The sequence below is a fragment of the Haemaphysalis longicornis genome, unplaced genomic scaffold (genome assembly GCF_048455015.1).
Source record: "Haemaphysalis longicornis isolate Haplotype H1 unplaced genomic scaffold, Haemaphysalis longicornis Haplotype H1 scaffold_5, whole genome shotgun sequence".
NCBI lineage: Eukaryota > Metazoa > Arthropoda > Arachnida > Ixodida > Ixodidae > Haemaphysalis > Haemaphysalis longicornis.
In genome coordinates, this window is record NW_027526385.1 from 175,237,202 (window position 1) to 175,255,233 (window position 18,032).

Genomic DNA, 18,032 nt, shown 5'->3' on the forward strand with positions numbered 1-18,032 from the left:
TTAAAAGAGCACAACATTTGAAAGAAGATGATATATACGGTTTGTAGATACCTTTATTAGATGCCGAGAAAAATGTACCTCAAAATGGCCATAAATGCATGGGAAGTATAGGGCTTACCCTGTGCCCTTAAGTGTTACCAAAGCGCTTTCCTTTCCTTCCCCCAACGGTGCAAGACGCTGCTGCTTTAAGTTCCTGCCCTCCCCCCCGACCCCCCAGGAAAACTTCCGCAAAAAAAAAACAACAGCAAAACGAGTTCGATTAGGCGCGTGTGCATTTCGTTTTAATTAATCTCTCAATCAATATCGCCTTCGTTGCATTCGGTGTCCGTTATACTTAAAACTAACAAACCAATGATCGCACTTACGGTGGCGTTACTTAGGGGAGGGGAAAGCTGAGCCCCGCCGGCAATCATCCCCCTAAGTAGAGAGAGAGGGGTGTTACTTGCGCTTCACCATTGCGTCCACTGGACTTCGAAAACTTGAAGACGACTGTTGCCGCTCTCGTCACACTAGCCTATTCATTTTATTTGCTCCTAATAATGGGAGGAAGCGATGTATACCTGGGGTGTATATAATATGCGCGACTTGATGAGTCAATTCCCATGGGGGCGACTTAAGGCGCAGAAAGAGCGATTCCTGGAGTGGGGGCACCGTCGATATGACCGCGACGTGCGGAAGGGCGTAGTCAGCAAACGATAGGGGCCATTGTGTTCTCAGCGGCTTTTTGGGTGGCTTTTTGTGTCAAATTATGCCGGTTTCGTGCGCGCATGGTGAATGTAAAGCTTTTTCTCTGTTTTAAACGTGAAGTGTTCTATGTCATTGTTCTGAATGTATCACCCAATTCCTGCAAAAGCCTCCACTAAAAGGCTAGCAGTATGTTCTAAATAAAAAAATAAAAAATCACTGCGGTGACGCTTCGGAGACCGTGAACTCCACCACGCCAGTAGGATTTTCAGGGGAAACCGAAAATAATATGGCTGAAAAAGAAATCTGGTCGAGATTCGAGAGTACAGGCGCGAGGTGAGAGGGAGGGGGGGGGGGCGCTAGAACAAAGAATTAAAATGTGGTAAATGTAGGCTTGTAAACATTAAACGAAGTTTGGTTGTCCCGAACACAATGGCTGCATTTGTACGCACAACCGGTACGCGCTTAATCAGCATTTAGGACATTAGAACCTGCGGCTGTTTTCCAAAAGGCCCGTTTTTCCTCCCCGACAATATCCGAGACCAGTGCTCGCGAATTCATTTTAGCAAGGCAGCCCAGCCTACCTATTACTCTTCATAATGTTTTCTGCATTCTGATGGGCTAGCTAATGTTTGTTATTTTTTGGATATTGAGAGTGTGCATGTAATTCATGTAATTTGAGTGTGTGATTAAAAAATACAAAAGAGGCGGTAGACCATCGTAAACACGGGTATATGGCTTAGCTAAAAAAAGAGCGAATATAAATTAACAACCTCTCATAAATGAAAAAAAAAACGTGTGCTAAAGAATTCAATCTGCTGCATAACAGGTGCCCCAGGAGAGGTATGAAACAAAATATAGAAATGTAGAATATCTAAAAATACCTGGCAAAGATCGAACATGGCATCAATCAAAAAAATAAATTCACTGCTCCAGATTGTTGTCCATAGCCCACGTTAAGCGGAAATAAAAATATAACGGCTGTCGCAAACAGGCAAGCACCGGATAATTTGGTCGCCGAAATTTGGACACCAAAATTTCCGCACCGAAATATCCTGCACAGAAATGTCCCCGAGCCGTCTGGAGTTTGTCCAGTGCTCCCTGAAAAAATTCGCCTAGGAGCGTTTCTTTTGATTATCTTCATCTCCAGATAATCTGCTGCCGGTGGTGTTAATATTCCTATAATATACGTAGTTCGATGTGAGTTTTAAATGTCCCACTTAATTTCTACCCAGGATTATCCGACACTACATTTTAATTTAAAAACCTAATTGTAACGTTTATGTAACGACACGTTCCAATTTTAGAAGTGGAGCTGTAACGCGTTCCTTTCGCAATAAAGAAACTTGTAACGGGAACTTGTTCCAAAATTGGCAAGGAACGAGGAACGAGCTTTCGTTCCTATTTTGGAGGAACGTGTACAACACTGCCGTTAACACACTGTTTAACATCCAAAAACGTTTCTGAATCAGCACACCAGGATGTTATTAAATTCGAATAAACCTGCAGGTATACGGAATCACGTTCATTCGCTATATCCCGCTAAACTACACAGTACTTTTGAACAAAGCTATAGGGCCAATAGTAATAACAATGCAAAAACCGATTCATTAAGTTCATAGGATGAAATGTACTACGCAGAAGGTGATATGGAACACCATCATTTGCTTTTTCGCAGTCCAAGAATATACAGTCAACCACTTTAAGCTTATCTATTGCAAGAGCCAAATCGTGCGTGAACTCAACAATCTGCGTTAAGAAAGAAAATTCTGACGAAATCCCTGTTTGCTAGGATGCTGGCGATTATGTTTAACCAAATGAATCATATCCCAAGAGTAGCTAAGCTCACCTTCAAACATCGGAACTAAATTAACAGCTAGGCTTCGTCAGTGACAAGGCTCTGTTGTTAACGCAAATTTAAAAAAAAATTCTAAATAGGCAGTCGTAAAATCTCATGCAGTAACATAGTGCAGGGCATGACGTTGAACCTACCAATGCACGAGCGAGTCTCTTCTACGTTTATCACCAACAACATAGTGCAACATTGCTTGTCGCAGTTTAATTGTAAGCAAAATAACTTGCGCTTTTGCTCGCACTTGCCTTTCTTTGGTGGGGAGCCCTTGACATGGTGGCGGTTTAGCGCCAGCGTGGTAGCCGCTTGCTCGACGCCCTTGAAGGCCAGTTATTTTGGTGAACCATCTCCATCTCGGATCGGACATCTCTGCCGGGTCGATGTCTCCAGTGCTCTCCATTTCTTGAGGGGGCGAATAGCCTCGAGCTGATGCGTCGACGAAGGCGGCGGCCGAGGCGTGGTAGCGGCAATGACTGGCGAGGCTTAGCTCACCAGTCGGTGTGGCACTGTCTTCTTGTGGCAATAAATGACATCTCGATGGCCTAAAAGGTTCCCTGCTAATGTCCAGTGAGTCCTTGCACCTTGCCCGTTCACCGAGAACACTCATTACTGTTTGACAAATGATGTTCGTTCATTTATAACGTAGAAACACGGAGCGGATGAAAAACGCGTCCCCGTCGTTCGGTTCCCTAACGGCTTTTTCTCCCCCCAGGAAAAAACCAGTTCGTGTCCTTCCAAACACGTCTGTGCATGAATTCTCGCGCCCAGGCGCGTGCCATTGTTCGGCTGTATGCCGTTTGCCGAAAAAATGACGTATAACCAGATACCTTACGTAGGCCGGTCTCCTCTTGAACACCGGTTTCCAAATATTCTGTGGCCATTTGCTTGCCGTAATTCGGCCGAGGATAACTAACCGAATGAAAAACGTATATCCTGGGGCCGTACGTCGGCCGGTATCCTTCATAACTGTGGTTGCCCGAAGAAAACGAATTATTCTACCGCTGGACGCGCGGTTCACCGTTGAAACAACGAATGCACGGCAGCCGCGCTCCGGCCGGTCTCCTTTCGAACACCAACTGCCGGAAGAATACGCATATTCTGTGGCCGGTCGCTTGCCATGCTTCGGACGATTACCGCTTCCGGAAATAAAAACGGATGCCCTAAAGCCGTACTTCGGCCGTTCTCTTTCTCAACATCGGCAGCCGTAAGAGAACTGAATATCTGGCAGCCGGTTAGCTGCCGTTGTGCGTCCGGACACGGGCGGATGGAAAAATGCCGAAGCGGTTGTTGCGGAATGTTGGCCGTTCAACGCATGATCAGTGGCTGCCAGAACCTGGATGCTGGCCGGACATGCCAGAAAGCGGCCATAGACGGGCCGGTCTTGGGGCGCACTTTCTGTGCCGCCTGGGATTGTAACACAAATGTGTGAAACATTGTCATTTCTCACTGATGCGGAAGCGTGGGTCCTTACAGCAAGCAATTATAGTTAGCAAGGTGCTTTCCGGCACACATTCAATGACCGTCAGAAAAACCTTACCCGCGGCAACACTGGAAAACCTTTCCTATTTCCTCTAGCTATGGGCGCAACTTGTTTCCAATGACAGCTGCCAGGTATACTTCATTCCACTTACAGAGAGCACTCCTCGCCTTAAAAGCAACTTTACCCTTTTCAGAGCTGCAAGAACTGAAAAACCTAAAATGAGACAGTGCATAATCGTATTGTTGCGTTAAGCAACTACAGCGGATCGTAACAAGGTTTAATTGGAAGCAAGGGATACTGACAAGACAAAATATTTCCACAAAGACCGATCATTTTATTTTGACTGTCGGCAGTGCACGCCTGTTGATAAACTAATGTGTTCTTGGAAATTCAAGCACGACCCTTCCAATGGGAATCTGCTTTCTGAGGACACACGCTTCCTCACAATGAAGGCTCAATAACGTAAAAAGTCAACACAAAGTATTTGAAAGCAGATCCACAAAGTTCAATTCTGGACGTTGACGTACCGAAGATAAATATGGATAACAGTGCGCGTAGTAGTTGTGGCCCCACCTCGATATCGTTCCTAACACTTGTGGCATCTCATGAAACGTGTGTGGTTTTTTCGGATGAAAGACAAAAATGCTCGGGGTCGAAGCTTAAAACGCACGTGTTCCGGCTGAAAAGCACCACCCCGTTGCCTCTCCTTTGAACGGAATCTGCAGTTGCTTGCTTGTTTAGTCTAATCTGTGGCTTGCTTGTGTGTTTTTGAGGAGAGGGCAGTAAAAGTTATGTGTCACGCGCAAAACTTAAGAACGATTATTTCTGAAAAATTGCACACCAAGCAACCGAAAATATGGCCTGGGATCAGCTCGCTTCATTTCTTGGTCCACAGCTTCGAAAAGCCTGAGGCGTGAATATCAGGCAAAAAATCTGCAGTATGGAGATCCAGCCTTCGAAAGTTCTTGGCGCCGCATTAATGAACTTTGAAACAATTTGCCTTCACTACGCGCAAGAAGTTTACAATAAGTTACCACGTAGTGATCGACGTCTCCGAGTGGGTCGTGCAATGCTCCGTTGATACCATGATAACCAGAGTTTGTTTCAGGAAGAGGTACGCTACAGCCACATTTTAAGGAATATAAGCGGCACATTCGCATTAAGAAATCGGTTATCTTTTTTTGACCTTTAAGGTAAGTCTATTGCAAGCGTATTTGTTTCTGGCCATCTGGCAATACGTAATCGCTAACAGGGTAGTTGCAGCTTTATCCGCGTAATACATGTACTTAGTCTTTTTTCTTTTTCATTCTATTACCCACGCGGCGAGCAGCCTTTCTTCCTTCATACGTCCTATAGTCCGACAGTACTATCTCGAACGTGCAGAGCGAACAATACTGACCGTTGACGTGCAATGAAGAACTTACAGTTGCCAACCATAATGAACAAAAATGTGCACGTTAAACCCTTCTATTACCTTGGATTACACCAAAAATTCATTTCCACCTTCTTTATACTAGTAATTACAATGCATATGGTGTTAGTTTTACATAGTTAAGGTCTGAGCCCAATCTATGGTTCTACAAGGATAAACCTCCCCTCCTCTCACCCCCATTCACATCTACCATATAGATAGCATACTCTCGTGTCCCACATACCTTCAACAAACTTCCCTACCCCTCTACATGAAGGACCTTTTCAGGGAGTTTCATCCACAGCTTATTTTCGGCCCCCACATAACTTAGGGCAAGACAGGCGCGACCGGGTCATGGCGCAGACATCATGTGGACAGAAGCATTTCGGGCAGCTCACGTTTTTTTTTTTCATGTGATTCGCACTCTTTGGTGTATCAACAGGCAGTCGGGGTATCTGACTTGCCGTTTTCAATTTCTAACACGATAAATTTACTCGTCGCTACGTTCGCAGATGTGGCGTTTGGGATCAAAATGCAGACTATAGTGTGCAGACCCTTAGTACGCGCAGTTTTGACGTTCGAGCGGCAGTATTTATTCGCGGACTTTTGTCCTAGTTTAAACAATTCACTGACAAACTGTCAATAGGGTACTGTTGGTAGTGCACAATAATGAAAGCACAGGAGAGTTGTTGTCATTATGCTTTATTCGACATAAACATGACTTCAAAGAAAAAAGCTGCCGTTACTCTCACTTCGTTTACTTTCTCGGTCCAAGGAAGACAACCTGTCGCAAATACCTCACCGCGGCCAAAACAACTCGAATGTCGGTGGGAAACAGGTCTCCCTCCAAGCACGCCTGCCACCATGGTACGAGTCGCCGAGAGCATGCGGAAAGAAAGAAAAGCTTGATTTGAATGCAAAGCAACTGAAAATGTTAAGCTAGTTGCTAAATTGGAAGGTTAAAGAGCTCCCTGGAACGAGGTACAGAAAGAAGGAACACACGTGACTTCGATTAGCTTTTGTTTGCGTTTCTTCGTTCTTTCCCTCGTTCCGTGTGCGCTTGTTAACTTTACAGAATGAATCAAACGTCGCTATGGTACTGCGCGTGACCACGTATTGGCGTTATTGGCGTATTGGCGTGTGACAACGTATTGGCGACCACGGGTGGCGCTGCGAAGCACGCCTTTGTGCCGCCAGCTAGGTACTCTCGCATTTGTCGTCTGCTTCACTCGGGCTCGCTCTCCCTGCTCTTTTCTTGCGCTCGGTTGACGTCTGATACTTGTCCGCACCTGATTTTGCGTGTGCGTAACTTTTTTATCATATTAAAGCGCTTTAAAGCGCATACACCAGCTCAAAACGCTATGTAAAATATAGTTTTCTACACCGCTCCGGAAGAAGCCTTGCCGGCGCCGCCCCAGTTTTTGCGAAGCCGGCCCTGCGCGGAGCGCGAAGTGTCGGAGTAAGCGCCAGCTTCAGTGTTCAACAATCTTTAGAACAAAGGGAGCCGCCAGCTGCTAGTATCCGACAACAGCGAAAATGTAGTACCAAAAGCAATACCAGGCCTTCGGGGCTGTCGGATTTGGCAGAAGGCATTACTATTCCCGGTAATCATATCTAAGGGAAAACAGTTTTTGTAACCTCGTCACTATGTGAAGTATTATATCACATTACTTTACTTTGTAATAGCATGAAAGTATACCGATAGGGTTGCAAAAACTGTAGGTTGAGTTCCAAATAACCCACTGTGTGTATATAGGGGCGTGCTGCTTTCATACCTGGCTTCTAACCAGTATGGAGGTTTACTGAGCAAAACGAGTAACGTCTACGGTAAAGATACAGTACCACTATGTTTGTTCAGGCCTGGAGAGAAATTTGGTACATTTCCCACAGCCTTATCTCTCTAATATTCAGGTATGCGTCACAGGAAAACTGCGCTCAAGAGAAGGAGAAGGAGGAGGAGAAAACTTTATTTAACAGGAAAATCCAACTGATTAGTGGACCGGGTCATCCGGCCAGGACAAGAGAATAATTGTAATTTTCTTCGATTCATAAAACGCCATTCCGAGTAGACGAGGGTTTGTTCTCTACGCCTGGAAGGGGTGGCAACCAATGGAGAGCTGTTTGAAAACATTCATCGGTTTCGATTCTTGTAATATATGCACGTATACTATTTATTGCGTTTGTTAGCTAGTATATCACACATTTAGGACCGGAATCATGTCATACTCGTATGGGTTGAGAGTCAGCTTATTATGATAACGATGATTAAAAGCCGCATTCGAGTACTCTGGACAACGTGCGTTGTCTGGAGCGCGATCGCGGTGGCTTAGCACTAACCTTCTCATTCTATTTGCATGTGAATAAACAACGTACGCTGCGAATATGCATCATATTGCACGCAGCCATAACAAAAGTGAATTTGTAAAGAAGGGAATGTATGCCATACAGCCTGAAGAAAATATACACACGATCTTTGTGATCCTCCCAAACATCCCAAAGCCTGCTAATAAGACGTTTGTGACGGTGCGGAAAAATTATTGCTTTGGGCATAGTAAAAAAAGATCAACCTGATACAAGTCAACAACGAAAAAAAAAGACTGCCGCTTTATTTCCTGCTATGCAATGCGCGTGTAGGGGCCCTCTGTTTGGCACACAGCATTAGACTGTTCAGTCTTCATAAGAGCATCTCAAAAATAATCTAGGGAAGCCCTTTTGAATACTTATCGAGGAGATCTGTTTGCTGAACCTCGTGTATAAGCTAGAAAAGACAAGTTACACTCGATTTTCTGACCGATGCTCTGAGGACAGTTGTTCTCTCTGTTTTTATGATATGTTGCACACTTGTGGGTTATACAGCTTAAATGTATGTGTCAGAAGCTGGTGAAAGTGCCCGAAATACTAGAAATATGCTTCTTGATGCACTAAAGCATCAAAGCTGGCAATTTCTAGCTCAGGCGCTGATGCCGCTCCCAAGCGGAGTTTAGCAGACAGCGGAGCGGGTCTCTAAGCCAATGTTAGAGCCAGTGGGCGCCACTCAAACATCGCACCGCCAATATAGGCTTACAGAAAAGCCTTCGTTACCTCGGCCTCGATCGAAGTTTGTTGTGAACGCACGTGTAGTGCCCTGTGTTTTGTTCCTGCTTCTTGTGTAGCCACGTGCCCAGTATGTTTTTTATATTTGACGAGCCACTCCATGTAGAGCCACACGAAGTAATTTGTTGCGGTTTTGCACACAATTTTGCGAAGTATTTTGTATGAATTCGAAACTAATTAAATGTCATTCAGGGTTTAACGGATCGTTAAATTTCAAAAATATCAACTCCCTTAAGAGGACCGATCCGTCTGGGGCAATAACATATCACTAGAACATCATAACGTGTTCACAGCTAGAAACACACATCCCGTTGCGACATAGCTTATCAAAGTTTTGTTTATAAATAAAATAGAAAATATTATGTCATACTAAAATAATACGCAAGTTAATGCACTTCATTATTCAAAGAGCTCCACTCATTATATTTGCGGGGAGAAACGGGCTTGTCGCACACTTCTTGCACGCATGCGAGGCTAAACACCGTATAGCAATCTTTTGAAAAGTTGCTCGCGCCGAGAGAGACTTGAAATTTAAATTTCTCCGAAAATTGTAGACAGAAGAAACAAGGAGGCATCAGGGGAAAATATAGAGAGTACCTATGTGTGAAGTTCAAATTCCGTTATTTTCCTTGCTCACAGTACACCTCGGCTGTGAGGCCACCGTAGTGAAGGGCTCCGGAACAATATCGACCACTGGGAAACTTTGGACTATTCCGAGATGTCGCACAGAGGCGCTGTTTTTACTCAATCTACATAAAGTAGTGGCTAATCACGCTAATATTTCTGTTGGTATGAATGAGTTTACAAATGACAAAAATGCTACCTGTACTGTTGTATATATTGCCACTAAAGTTACAATTAGGCACGCATGGTATTTGATGGTGACGCATAGCAGCCATTTATTCACTGAGCAGTATGCACTTTGTAAGCAGAGTTTTATGTATTGAACTGAATTATTTGTTTACAATTCAATTGAATTTAGCGTTTATTACTGACAACACGTGCAGGTGTTCTTTCGTGTTGATTGTCCGCGTTTCGCGCGCCGAGGCAACATCTGGGCTATAAGGCGCGCCGTAGAGCAGGTGAAAGGATTAATTTTGGCCCCCTGGGAACCTTCACCGTGTGCCGAAATATTGACACACGCGCGTTCTTGCTTTTCGCGTCCATGATAAAGGCAGGGACCGTAACCGGGATTGAACTCACGTCCTTTCACTCAGCAATGCAATGCCTTAGCCACTGAGCCCTCGGGGTTGTATTGCGCGTGTTGTACAACAGTTGTGAGGGGAAAGCTCGAACAAAGCTTCTATATTTAAAACTGATGACACCCCTCCCTGCACAGCAGGAAAAGTTTCTTAACACGAAAATTAACGTGAAAACCCAGTTGTGCAAGCGAAAAATGATGCGCCAACCGAAGACAAGCACAAATATACGCAGTTTAAGGCGTACCTTTGTATCGTTTACGAAAGTTTCGACTCCAACGGCCATGGATTCGTAAATTTCCTGTGGGAAAGAGAAATCGAGCGATCGTTGGCGACAAATAGAAATAGGCACCGCGTGAAAAAAAAACTGCAGTCCACAACCTTGTAAATACCACTGACCCTTTTTCACAACATGTTTTAGAACGCTCGGATTTAGTTTATTCGGCTTTTGGTTGTCAACTGGTTCCCGGGGACCTTATAGCGCACAGGCGCAAATGTGCTCAAATGTGCCAAAACAAATGTGTTTCAGTATACCAAGACCCAGAGTTTTAGAGCGCAGCACTTTGGCGGCCGCTGTTGTGGTTGTTAAGAAACGGTGGTTGGTTAGCAACCAGCGGTAGTTGTAACACAACCAACGGTAGTTGGTTGTTTTTTGATATTTCTAGCGATGGGTGAGAGATTAAACAGGTAGAAAAGATAGAAAAAAGGGTTGGCAGTGAACAACACCTCGGAACGCGAAGGGGAGGATATTGTAGGTCATTGAAACAGATAGACAATTCGCAAAGAAAGTGTAGAAAAAATGCCCGCCAGGTGGGACCCGAACCCACAACCTCAAGAATACCGGTCTGGTGCAATGACCACTACGCTACCGGCGGGGCTATTTTCACCCTCCACTTTCTGAGGTATTTATGTCATTGTAATTTTTTCCTGGGCTTAAGGTGGTAGCCAGCGCCACTCCGACTTCAGCAAGTCTCTTTGCTGACACGTTGGCAACAATCCTGCTTTTACATTGTTCAAAGTTTTCGTTTCTTGTATATATATACATACATATATATATATATATATATATATATATATATATATATATATATATATATATATATATATATATATATATATATATATATATATACCAGTCGATAGAATAAGGGCGAGTATGTAGCAGAAGTGGAACCGAAAATCCGGGTGGAGTGCGTACCAGTTCTCACAATATGACTAAATAAAAAAGGAAAAACCGAAAGCGCGGGAGCTATTGTATTAGTAAATTATAGCTCACACGCGAGAACATCAACAAGGATGTTTACTCACGTGGTGGAAAAATGACTTGCTTTCATCAGAGCAAGGTGTACAACAAATTACTGACATAGAGCCTGAGATTAGAGTCCTTAGACTCATTCCCGTCAAACGGTGGAGAGGAAAGAAATATTGACAGGAAGGGTTTAGCATGTAAGAAATCTTGGGCGAAGAAACGGCGTGGAGAGAAAATAAGACAGAAAGAGCTGACTCCAAACTGCAAGCTTTCTGATAGCACGGAAAGAGGGCAACTAAACCATAAGCAGGTGACCAAAAAATATGAGACATATCTTGGAATAAAACACCGCGAATCGTAGGACAGAGGGAAGAAAAGCCAGGCAAAAGTGCTGCTGTAGGTGTTTTCGTTTCTATGTCCCGTGTTTTGTGCTGTTTTGTTGAACCATGTACCAAGTTCGCAACCACACACCCAGCTGCGTATGAGCCGCACGTGCACGCGCAACTGAAGTGGGCTGCCTGCTCTGAACAATGTGGCGTTATAGGAAGAGAAAACTTGTGCACTAAAGGGCAATGAACGACAGGCAGGTGTCGTAAGTTGCGTACAGGCAATAAACGAAGTTTGCAAATGTTCTGCGCTACTCCGTGAGCAATGACAAAGAAACGAAATGTACATAAAGTTCAAAAAAGGCCCAGGCAGAAAAGGCAGATGTCAGAGGGGACATAGGGGGGGCGTGCATTACAGTTCAATAAACGGAAGTCAGCAACACAACAGCTGTAAGCGTAGACTTCTATACCAAGCGAATGAGCAATCATACGAACGCAACAAAGGACACAAAGACAAACAAAAGCTCGAACAGATGCGGGGTAAATCTTTAAAAAAATTATTAAACAGCGGGAGCGGAGTCTTTTGCCCGGGCGAAGAATTGCATTGTCTAGTCGTATTAGGATGATAAAGTTAATGCGCGTGGTGACAGCATCAGACTCAGCTACTGTACGTACCTGCCGACACCTGTGTCCTGTTCATTTCATTACCTTTTTGTGAACATTGTTTTCGTCTCCATTTGGTTTCATGCTGTTCAGAGGTGTACCCGCACTTCCGTTGCGCCTGCAAGTGCGGCCCATATGTATAGATCACTTACCTCGCGTTTATTTAGTTGCAGTCTTTTTGTGCAATCACGGCCCCTGCATTTTTGAGCGTGTTGCGCCTTTTTTGTATCGCTCCTATGATGTCCCGCGAGTACAGCCTAATTATGTGCATGCAACCTCGCTGCTTAAAACATGTTTTTTTCCAAATGCTCGACCTGAAGGCATTTAAGAAAAGTAATCTAAGTCTGTATGGTATTAGTGTGATGTAAAAATTACTCTGATTAATGGCAGCTATCGTGGCAGCTATACGATACATATATAAATATGAATACCGTATTTACTCGCGTAATGATCGTACTATTTTTCAAAAAAACATTAATGCAAATTTAGTGGTGCGATCATTACGCGGGGTAAATTTTTTGGGAAAAATATTTGAGCACAGGAAAGGCAACAAGTTTCGGGTCAATAATTTTATGATAGGTCTCATGAACATAATTAAAAATGAAGGGTAAATATGGCTTACCTTTGTAATAAAAACACACCTCACATGAACAGCACACAGACATTTTTACTAATTATTTATCATTCAATCACGACCTCTCATTTTGAAACTTCAAACTGTGCACACAAGCGGGACAGGAAAAAAATGACAAAACGAGCGTAGAGAAAAAAAAAGACGTCCCCGAATTGGCTAGATTTGGCACACGTTCGACGTATGGCTCCAGCAAGTTCGGGGTGCAATCATTGAGCGGGAAATAGAACAAAATCGAATTTTGGCGACACACTTCAGGGGTGCGATCATTATGCGAGTAAATACGGTGTACAAAATGTATGTTGAACATAATGTGTGTTCAAGATAACTGTTTTTATTGCACGTTTTACTTTGTCGATGCAAGCATTGTTAGCAAGCTTACAGGAAGCCCACTCCTGTATGGTCGGAAAGCGCTTAGCTGCCCTGAACAAACGTTCTTTTACGATTAGACAGCCGTTTAAGGTGGGTTTTGTAACCTGGTGCTTTTCGGTTAGAACGGAAACGCTGCAACACATGTGTTTTGTTTGGTGATCAGCCCATGCGCATTGTATTTGAAATAGTTCCAGTTGTTTTGAACCAGTTTCATAAAATTGATGCAAGGGACAATACAGATAAAAAGTTCCGCGCTAATAACGTGAAAGTTTGCGGTGTGATAATTACGTGTTTATCTTTTGGTTATGCTGATCGTTTTTGTGACAGGTGTGGTAACTACAAATGTGCCTTTCACTAGCCTTCTTCTAGCACTGCGGTCTGGGAAGGCAAGATAAAGTAGGTTTTCCACATTATGGGGGCCTAAATTCATTGTTAGTTTATTTTTCTGCCCCTTATCGTTTTCGCTTGTTCGTTTCGTTTTTGTTTCGTTTGATGCAACTGAACTAAACTAGGAGGTTAACAAACACTTTTAGCATTTGTCCAAATGCCTATTCTCAAAGTAGCTGCAGTCAAACGTAAAAAGGACCATTTACATTTTATTTAGACCACGTAACAAGAACGTACACCAACGATACAAATTTTACGGACCAGAGAAATGCAATTTTAGGTAATTTCCCTTCCTATACAAGCCGGACAAACTGTCGAATGCATTCGAGATGACGTAAAAGTACCGAACTAATGAAAACTAGAGCACATAGTACTCCGGTCTGCCGTGCAGCAGAGAAATAACTCAACATTGCTTCTTTCGTGGTCCGTAAACCTCTGCTCTTGGATGTACAAAAGAAACCCTCTATCAATTTTAATGGAGTCACAATAACGAAAGTGAAGAAAGAAAACTTCTTGAGCGTCTGGTTTGAAGAAAATCTCGCGTAGACTCAACACATGACTTTGTAAAACAGCGCATTGTCTAAATGTGTCAGCGTAATATTTAGAACTGCATAGTTGGTACCACTTAGCGTGATGAATTATTTATATACTACACTTTTCTACTCTAAACTCAACTACGGCGCACCGGTGTTGGGAAAACAAAAATAGCAAACTACTCCAAATTAACTCTCTACAAACAGGGATGCTTCGCATATATTTCACTTACCATGGCCACCGTGCGGATCTGGGAACGGCTCCGTTGTTTGAGCGCTTTTCTTTGCTTCGAGCTCACAGGATATATTATTTGAAGCTATTTTGCAGCATACATAACCGTAAAATGCAAAATACCATAACCAGCACTATTTCTCGTTTTTTTCTTCGGCGTAGCTGCCGACAATCACCAAAAACAAAGAAAATATACGGAAAACAAACTTCCTTACTTAAGTACACAATTAAACGATAACTTTTAAATTAAACAAAATTGGAAAAGTTGCATTTTTCAACGTTTCTGAAAAATTATTCAAAAATTAGGTAAAACAGCAATGGCTTCGGGACAATGTTTGGTTTCTTGAACTGCTTAGAGTTTTAGCGTGTTTTGGTTTCTTACTGTTTACGACACCACGTGATTTTTGCCAGCTTTTTTCGACACCGCGCATTCCAAAGTAGGGTTACGCTGTCCCTAGCTCTGACTATAAAAAGGTACTTTTGGAGACACCTAATTTTTTTATATTCCAGTCTTTTATCTTGTAGTTAGTATTTCAGCCCGTTTTTCTTCTGTCTCGAATTGTGTATAAGCGTGAGTATTGATATACGGAGAAAAATCATTTTTCTTTATTTTTCGCTCACTCAGCGTTCTCGGAACTTCAATGCTGTCATTATTGTTTCTTTTCTCACCTAATGTTTAATTTACGCCTCTTGTTGCTTTATCATTTTTTTCCCGCTACCTCTGAAAACAGTTTGCTCTGTTCGATTGTATAGATGGACAAATGTACTGAGATACACATTGCTCACATTGCGTGTAGGGGCAGAGGACCTCCTTGAGGCCTCCTGTGCCGTTAGTGCCATTCTACTTGCGCTGAGACGAGAAATAAAGGTTTTTCAATTCAATGTCGTTCAATTTATTACAAAGTTAACCCATTCCGCATTAATACTTGCAAAAATGCCCATTTGGCTGTTTGTTTCTTGTAGGCCTTGCGCAATGCGCGCCAACACCATGCTTTTTTTTCGAATCGGCTGCGCATGTTTTGTTCCCCGCCGCTGTTAAGCCCGTACTCCTCCGGCCTTTGTGGGGGCACAGTTGCTAGGTTGCCGGTTTCACAACAGAAGGTCCCGGGTTCTATTGCCGGGATTTCCCTAACAACGTTTTTTTTTCTTCTTGAGGCGCGTACTCCCAGCGCCTGTTCGGCTCCTTGCCCACTCGTTGCTTCCGCTCGCACTTCTTGGCCTCAGATTTTCACTTGGCTGATTAAGATATCTTATGGCTGCGCTCCACGGTGCAACTATAAGCCTAAATAGCTACGCTGCTAAAACACACTTGAATGCATGTACAGCAGCATTGCTCATTTGGTCATGGACACATTGATTGTGAATTCCGCTGGACTCTTTTAACTGCACTGCTTCGGAGACATGCGGCCGTTTAGTAGAAACCCTAGTTTCGGCTGTCAAATTACCATTGCGAAAATTCGGGTGGTCAGCTAGTCACATCAAAATATCAGAAAATACCCAATAATTTTTTTCTAATATCAGAGGCGTCGAACTGAATGCAACGGCATGCTGTTTGGACACACCTAATACCGTAGTTTTGTCATTTACATTGCATTCGCTTCGCTTTTTGTTCACTAATTACCAGCAACCGTTTACAAAATCAATATGGCTATGACGGCTTACCGGTTTTACTGCATTCAACACCAGCACCTCGTTCGTCATGCAGTCTCGGACGGACGCTTGAAAAGCAGTCGTGTTCTAACAAAAAGATAGAAATAGAGGCGCAATATAAAACTGCATAGCGCAATAGCGCAGTCAGAAAGAACTTCTTTAAACAGCAATTATGGGAAACGGGTAATTCTTATTCATGTGAAGTATATACCATGAATATGAACGGCCATATTTTATAAATTCGTCGATATCCGCATGAGCTAAGAGAATACAGAAATAAACAGAGGCTTTTCGAGCAGACAGAGGCGAAATGTCTAAAAACGTGTGTAAACTTGACCTTCAGCTGCAATACCCGCTTTTTTGAGGGAGGGGGTGTATACATTCGCTAGCAGCAACAAAGAAGTAAAGGGTGACTATGGATGAGCAGTTTGTTGGCAATGCTTGTCTACTGTTTTGTTTTTTAGTTTAAACGGGCACGATTTCCTCAATGATGATAGTGGGATTTTGATGGAGCAACGCCAACTGGGGCAAAGAGTGCCATAAAGAGTGATCAGGTAACAGAAATTAAAAGTTAAAAAATACCATCGGGAAGCAAGAGAAATAGTGAATCCAAATGAAGACAATAAGCATGGCTGGTCTAAAGGGCAGAACGGCCCACGGGGAAAGTTCAGCTAACATTCGATGACCGGCGCTTATCTCCAGCCGGTCTAGCTCCCCACGTTCCTACGTCGTCCTCTTCTTTTTCCATGCTCTTCTTCCAGACGCCCTTCTCTTACGGCGTATACTCGCGTACGGGATATTGGCCTTGTGCCCGCTTCTTTCGTCTTGCAATTCTTCATCCTCGAACTTTTCCTTTTATCATTAGAGTACTCCCGCCTTTAGGAAGTCCCAGAACACAACTCACCAAGTTCGTAAAAGTTCCTTAAAGTACCAGTCGAGATGGCTAGCAATTTTCCTGAACGGTAACAAAACACCAAGATTTCTGCATGGAACGTCGGCCTCCTCACGGAGATATAGTCCTTATGAGTCGCAAGGGACTTCATCGGAATGAACTGTCTTGAGAAGCTCCCAGAAATCAAGCGAGGTCAGCGGTGGTTGCAGCATGGCTGCTGCCTTGGCGGCAGCGGGAAGCGGTACTATAGAAGAAAAGAGTTCCGAAGCCGCATCGGTGGAACAACCGTGTAAGCGACCCAATCAAGGCGACGTCGATGACTCCACTCTCGGTGCTCCGTCATGTGAACAAGTTACAGCTACTGAAGAAGGAGAGAATACTACGGAGATGCTGGGCTGACATGGATCAGGAGGGATTCAAGGTCGCGAGTCATTGCAAGTGGACCACTGTTGGCATACCCGTATTGTCGTCTCCGGTGGCAAAGGGAAAAGATTTGAGGCGCGAGAACCCAATCACCCAATCCTCTGCCGTCTCGTCTTTCCTCGGCAAGGCACAAAGAAGCAGTCGGTTTACAGCTCAAGGTGGCTTGCTACTCGACATGACCACAGAGGAAGAAGTGGACATACTTTTGCGATGCAGCCGGCTCAATTGAGTTGCTGTATGTGCCCGTGTGCCTTATTCCTATGTGCAGAACACACGTATTATCTGAGGCGATCCCGAGTGGCACACAGAAGAGGAGCTCCTAACTTACCCCAAGCCGCAGTGGGTCACCCACGCAAGGCGTGTTGTGCGGCGAAATGCCTCTTCACCACACAAGTGGCCAGTTGTTCCGATCGACGTGGTTGTACTAACGTTTCCGCTGAATTCCGAACGCCCGGGGGAAACTCAATTTGGGCTTTACAAGGCACCTCGTTGCCGACTACACGAAGTCACATCCAGGCTGTTTCAAGTGTCAATGCTACGGATATGTCGTGACATCGTGCAGAGGTAATCAGCGCTTCCGGTTGCTGAGGCCCACATGACTTTATGAAGTACAAGAGAGAAGTTCCCTGTGCAAATCGTGGCGGTGATCACATAGCCAGCTAGAGTGGATGCCCGTTTTGCGTGAGCGCATTACATCAAGGGAAGGCGTTCCTTTCTGGGCCTGAGTCTCCACCACAAGCTTCAAAGCCATCCGATGAGCAGCACTTTCCAGCATTGCCGTTTTTGGAATCTGAAAGTGTGGCAGTGCACAAGGTTCGCCATGCTCATCGTCACCTCAGCTGCCAGGTCCTCCAAATGCGACTGAGTCCGCACAAGACCCAGTACAAGTAAGGCACCGACCAAGAGAAATACACTGCCCAGCGTCACCTGTGTTGCCACTTCCTCCCAACGCGAC

The 18,032-nt window shown here is 44.1% G+C and overlaps 1 protein-coding gene across 1 annotated transcript in view; it reads right to left on the reverse strand.

The window, feature by feature from the left end:
- Positions 1-6,149: 6,149 nt before the first annotated feature.
- LOC144139514 (uncharacterized) overlaps positions 6,150-18,032 on the reverse strand; it is a 29,067-nt gene continuing 17,184 nt past the window's right edge. The window contains exons 4-6 of the mRNA XM_077671832.1: positions 15,775-15,849; positions 9,967-10,020; positions 6,150-6,283 (exon numbers count right to left, since the gene is read on the reverse strand). Coding sequence (XP_077527958.1) covers positions 6,185-6,283; positions 9,967-10,020; positions 15,775-15,849 — 228 coding nt within the window. The 3' untranslated portion in view covers positions 6,150-6,184. The remainder of the gene's footprint in view (positions 6,284-9,966; positions 10,021-15,774; positions 15,850-18,032) is intronic.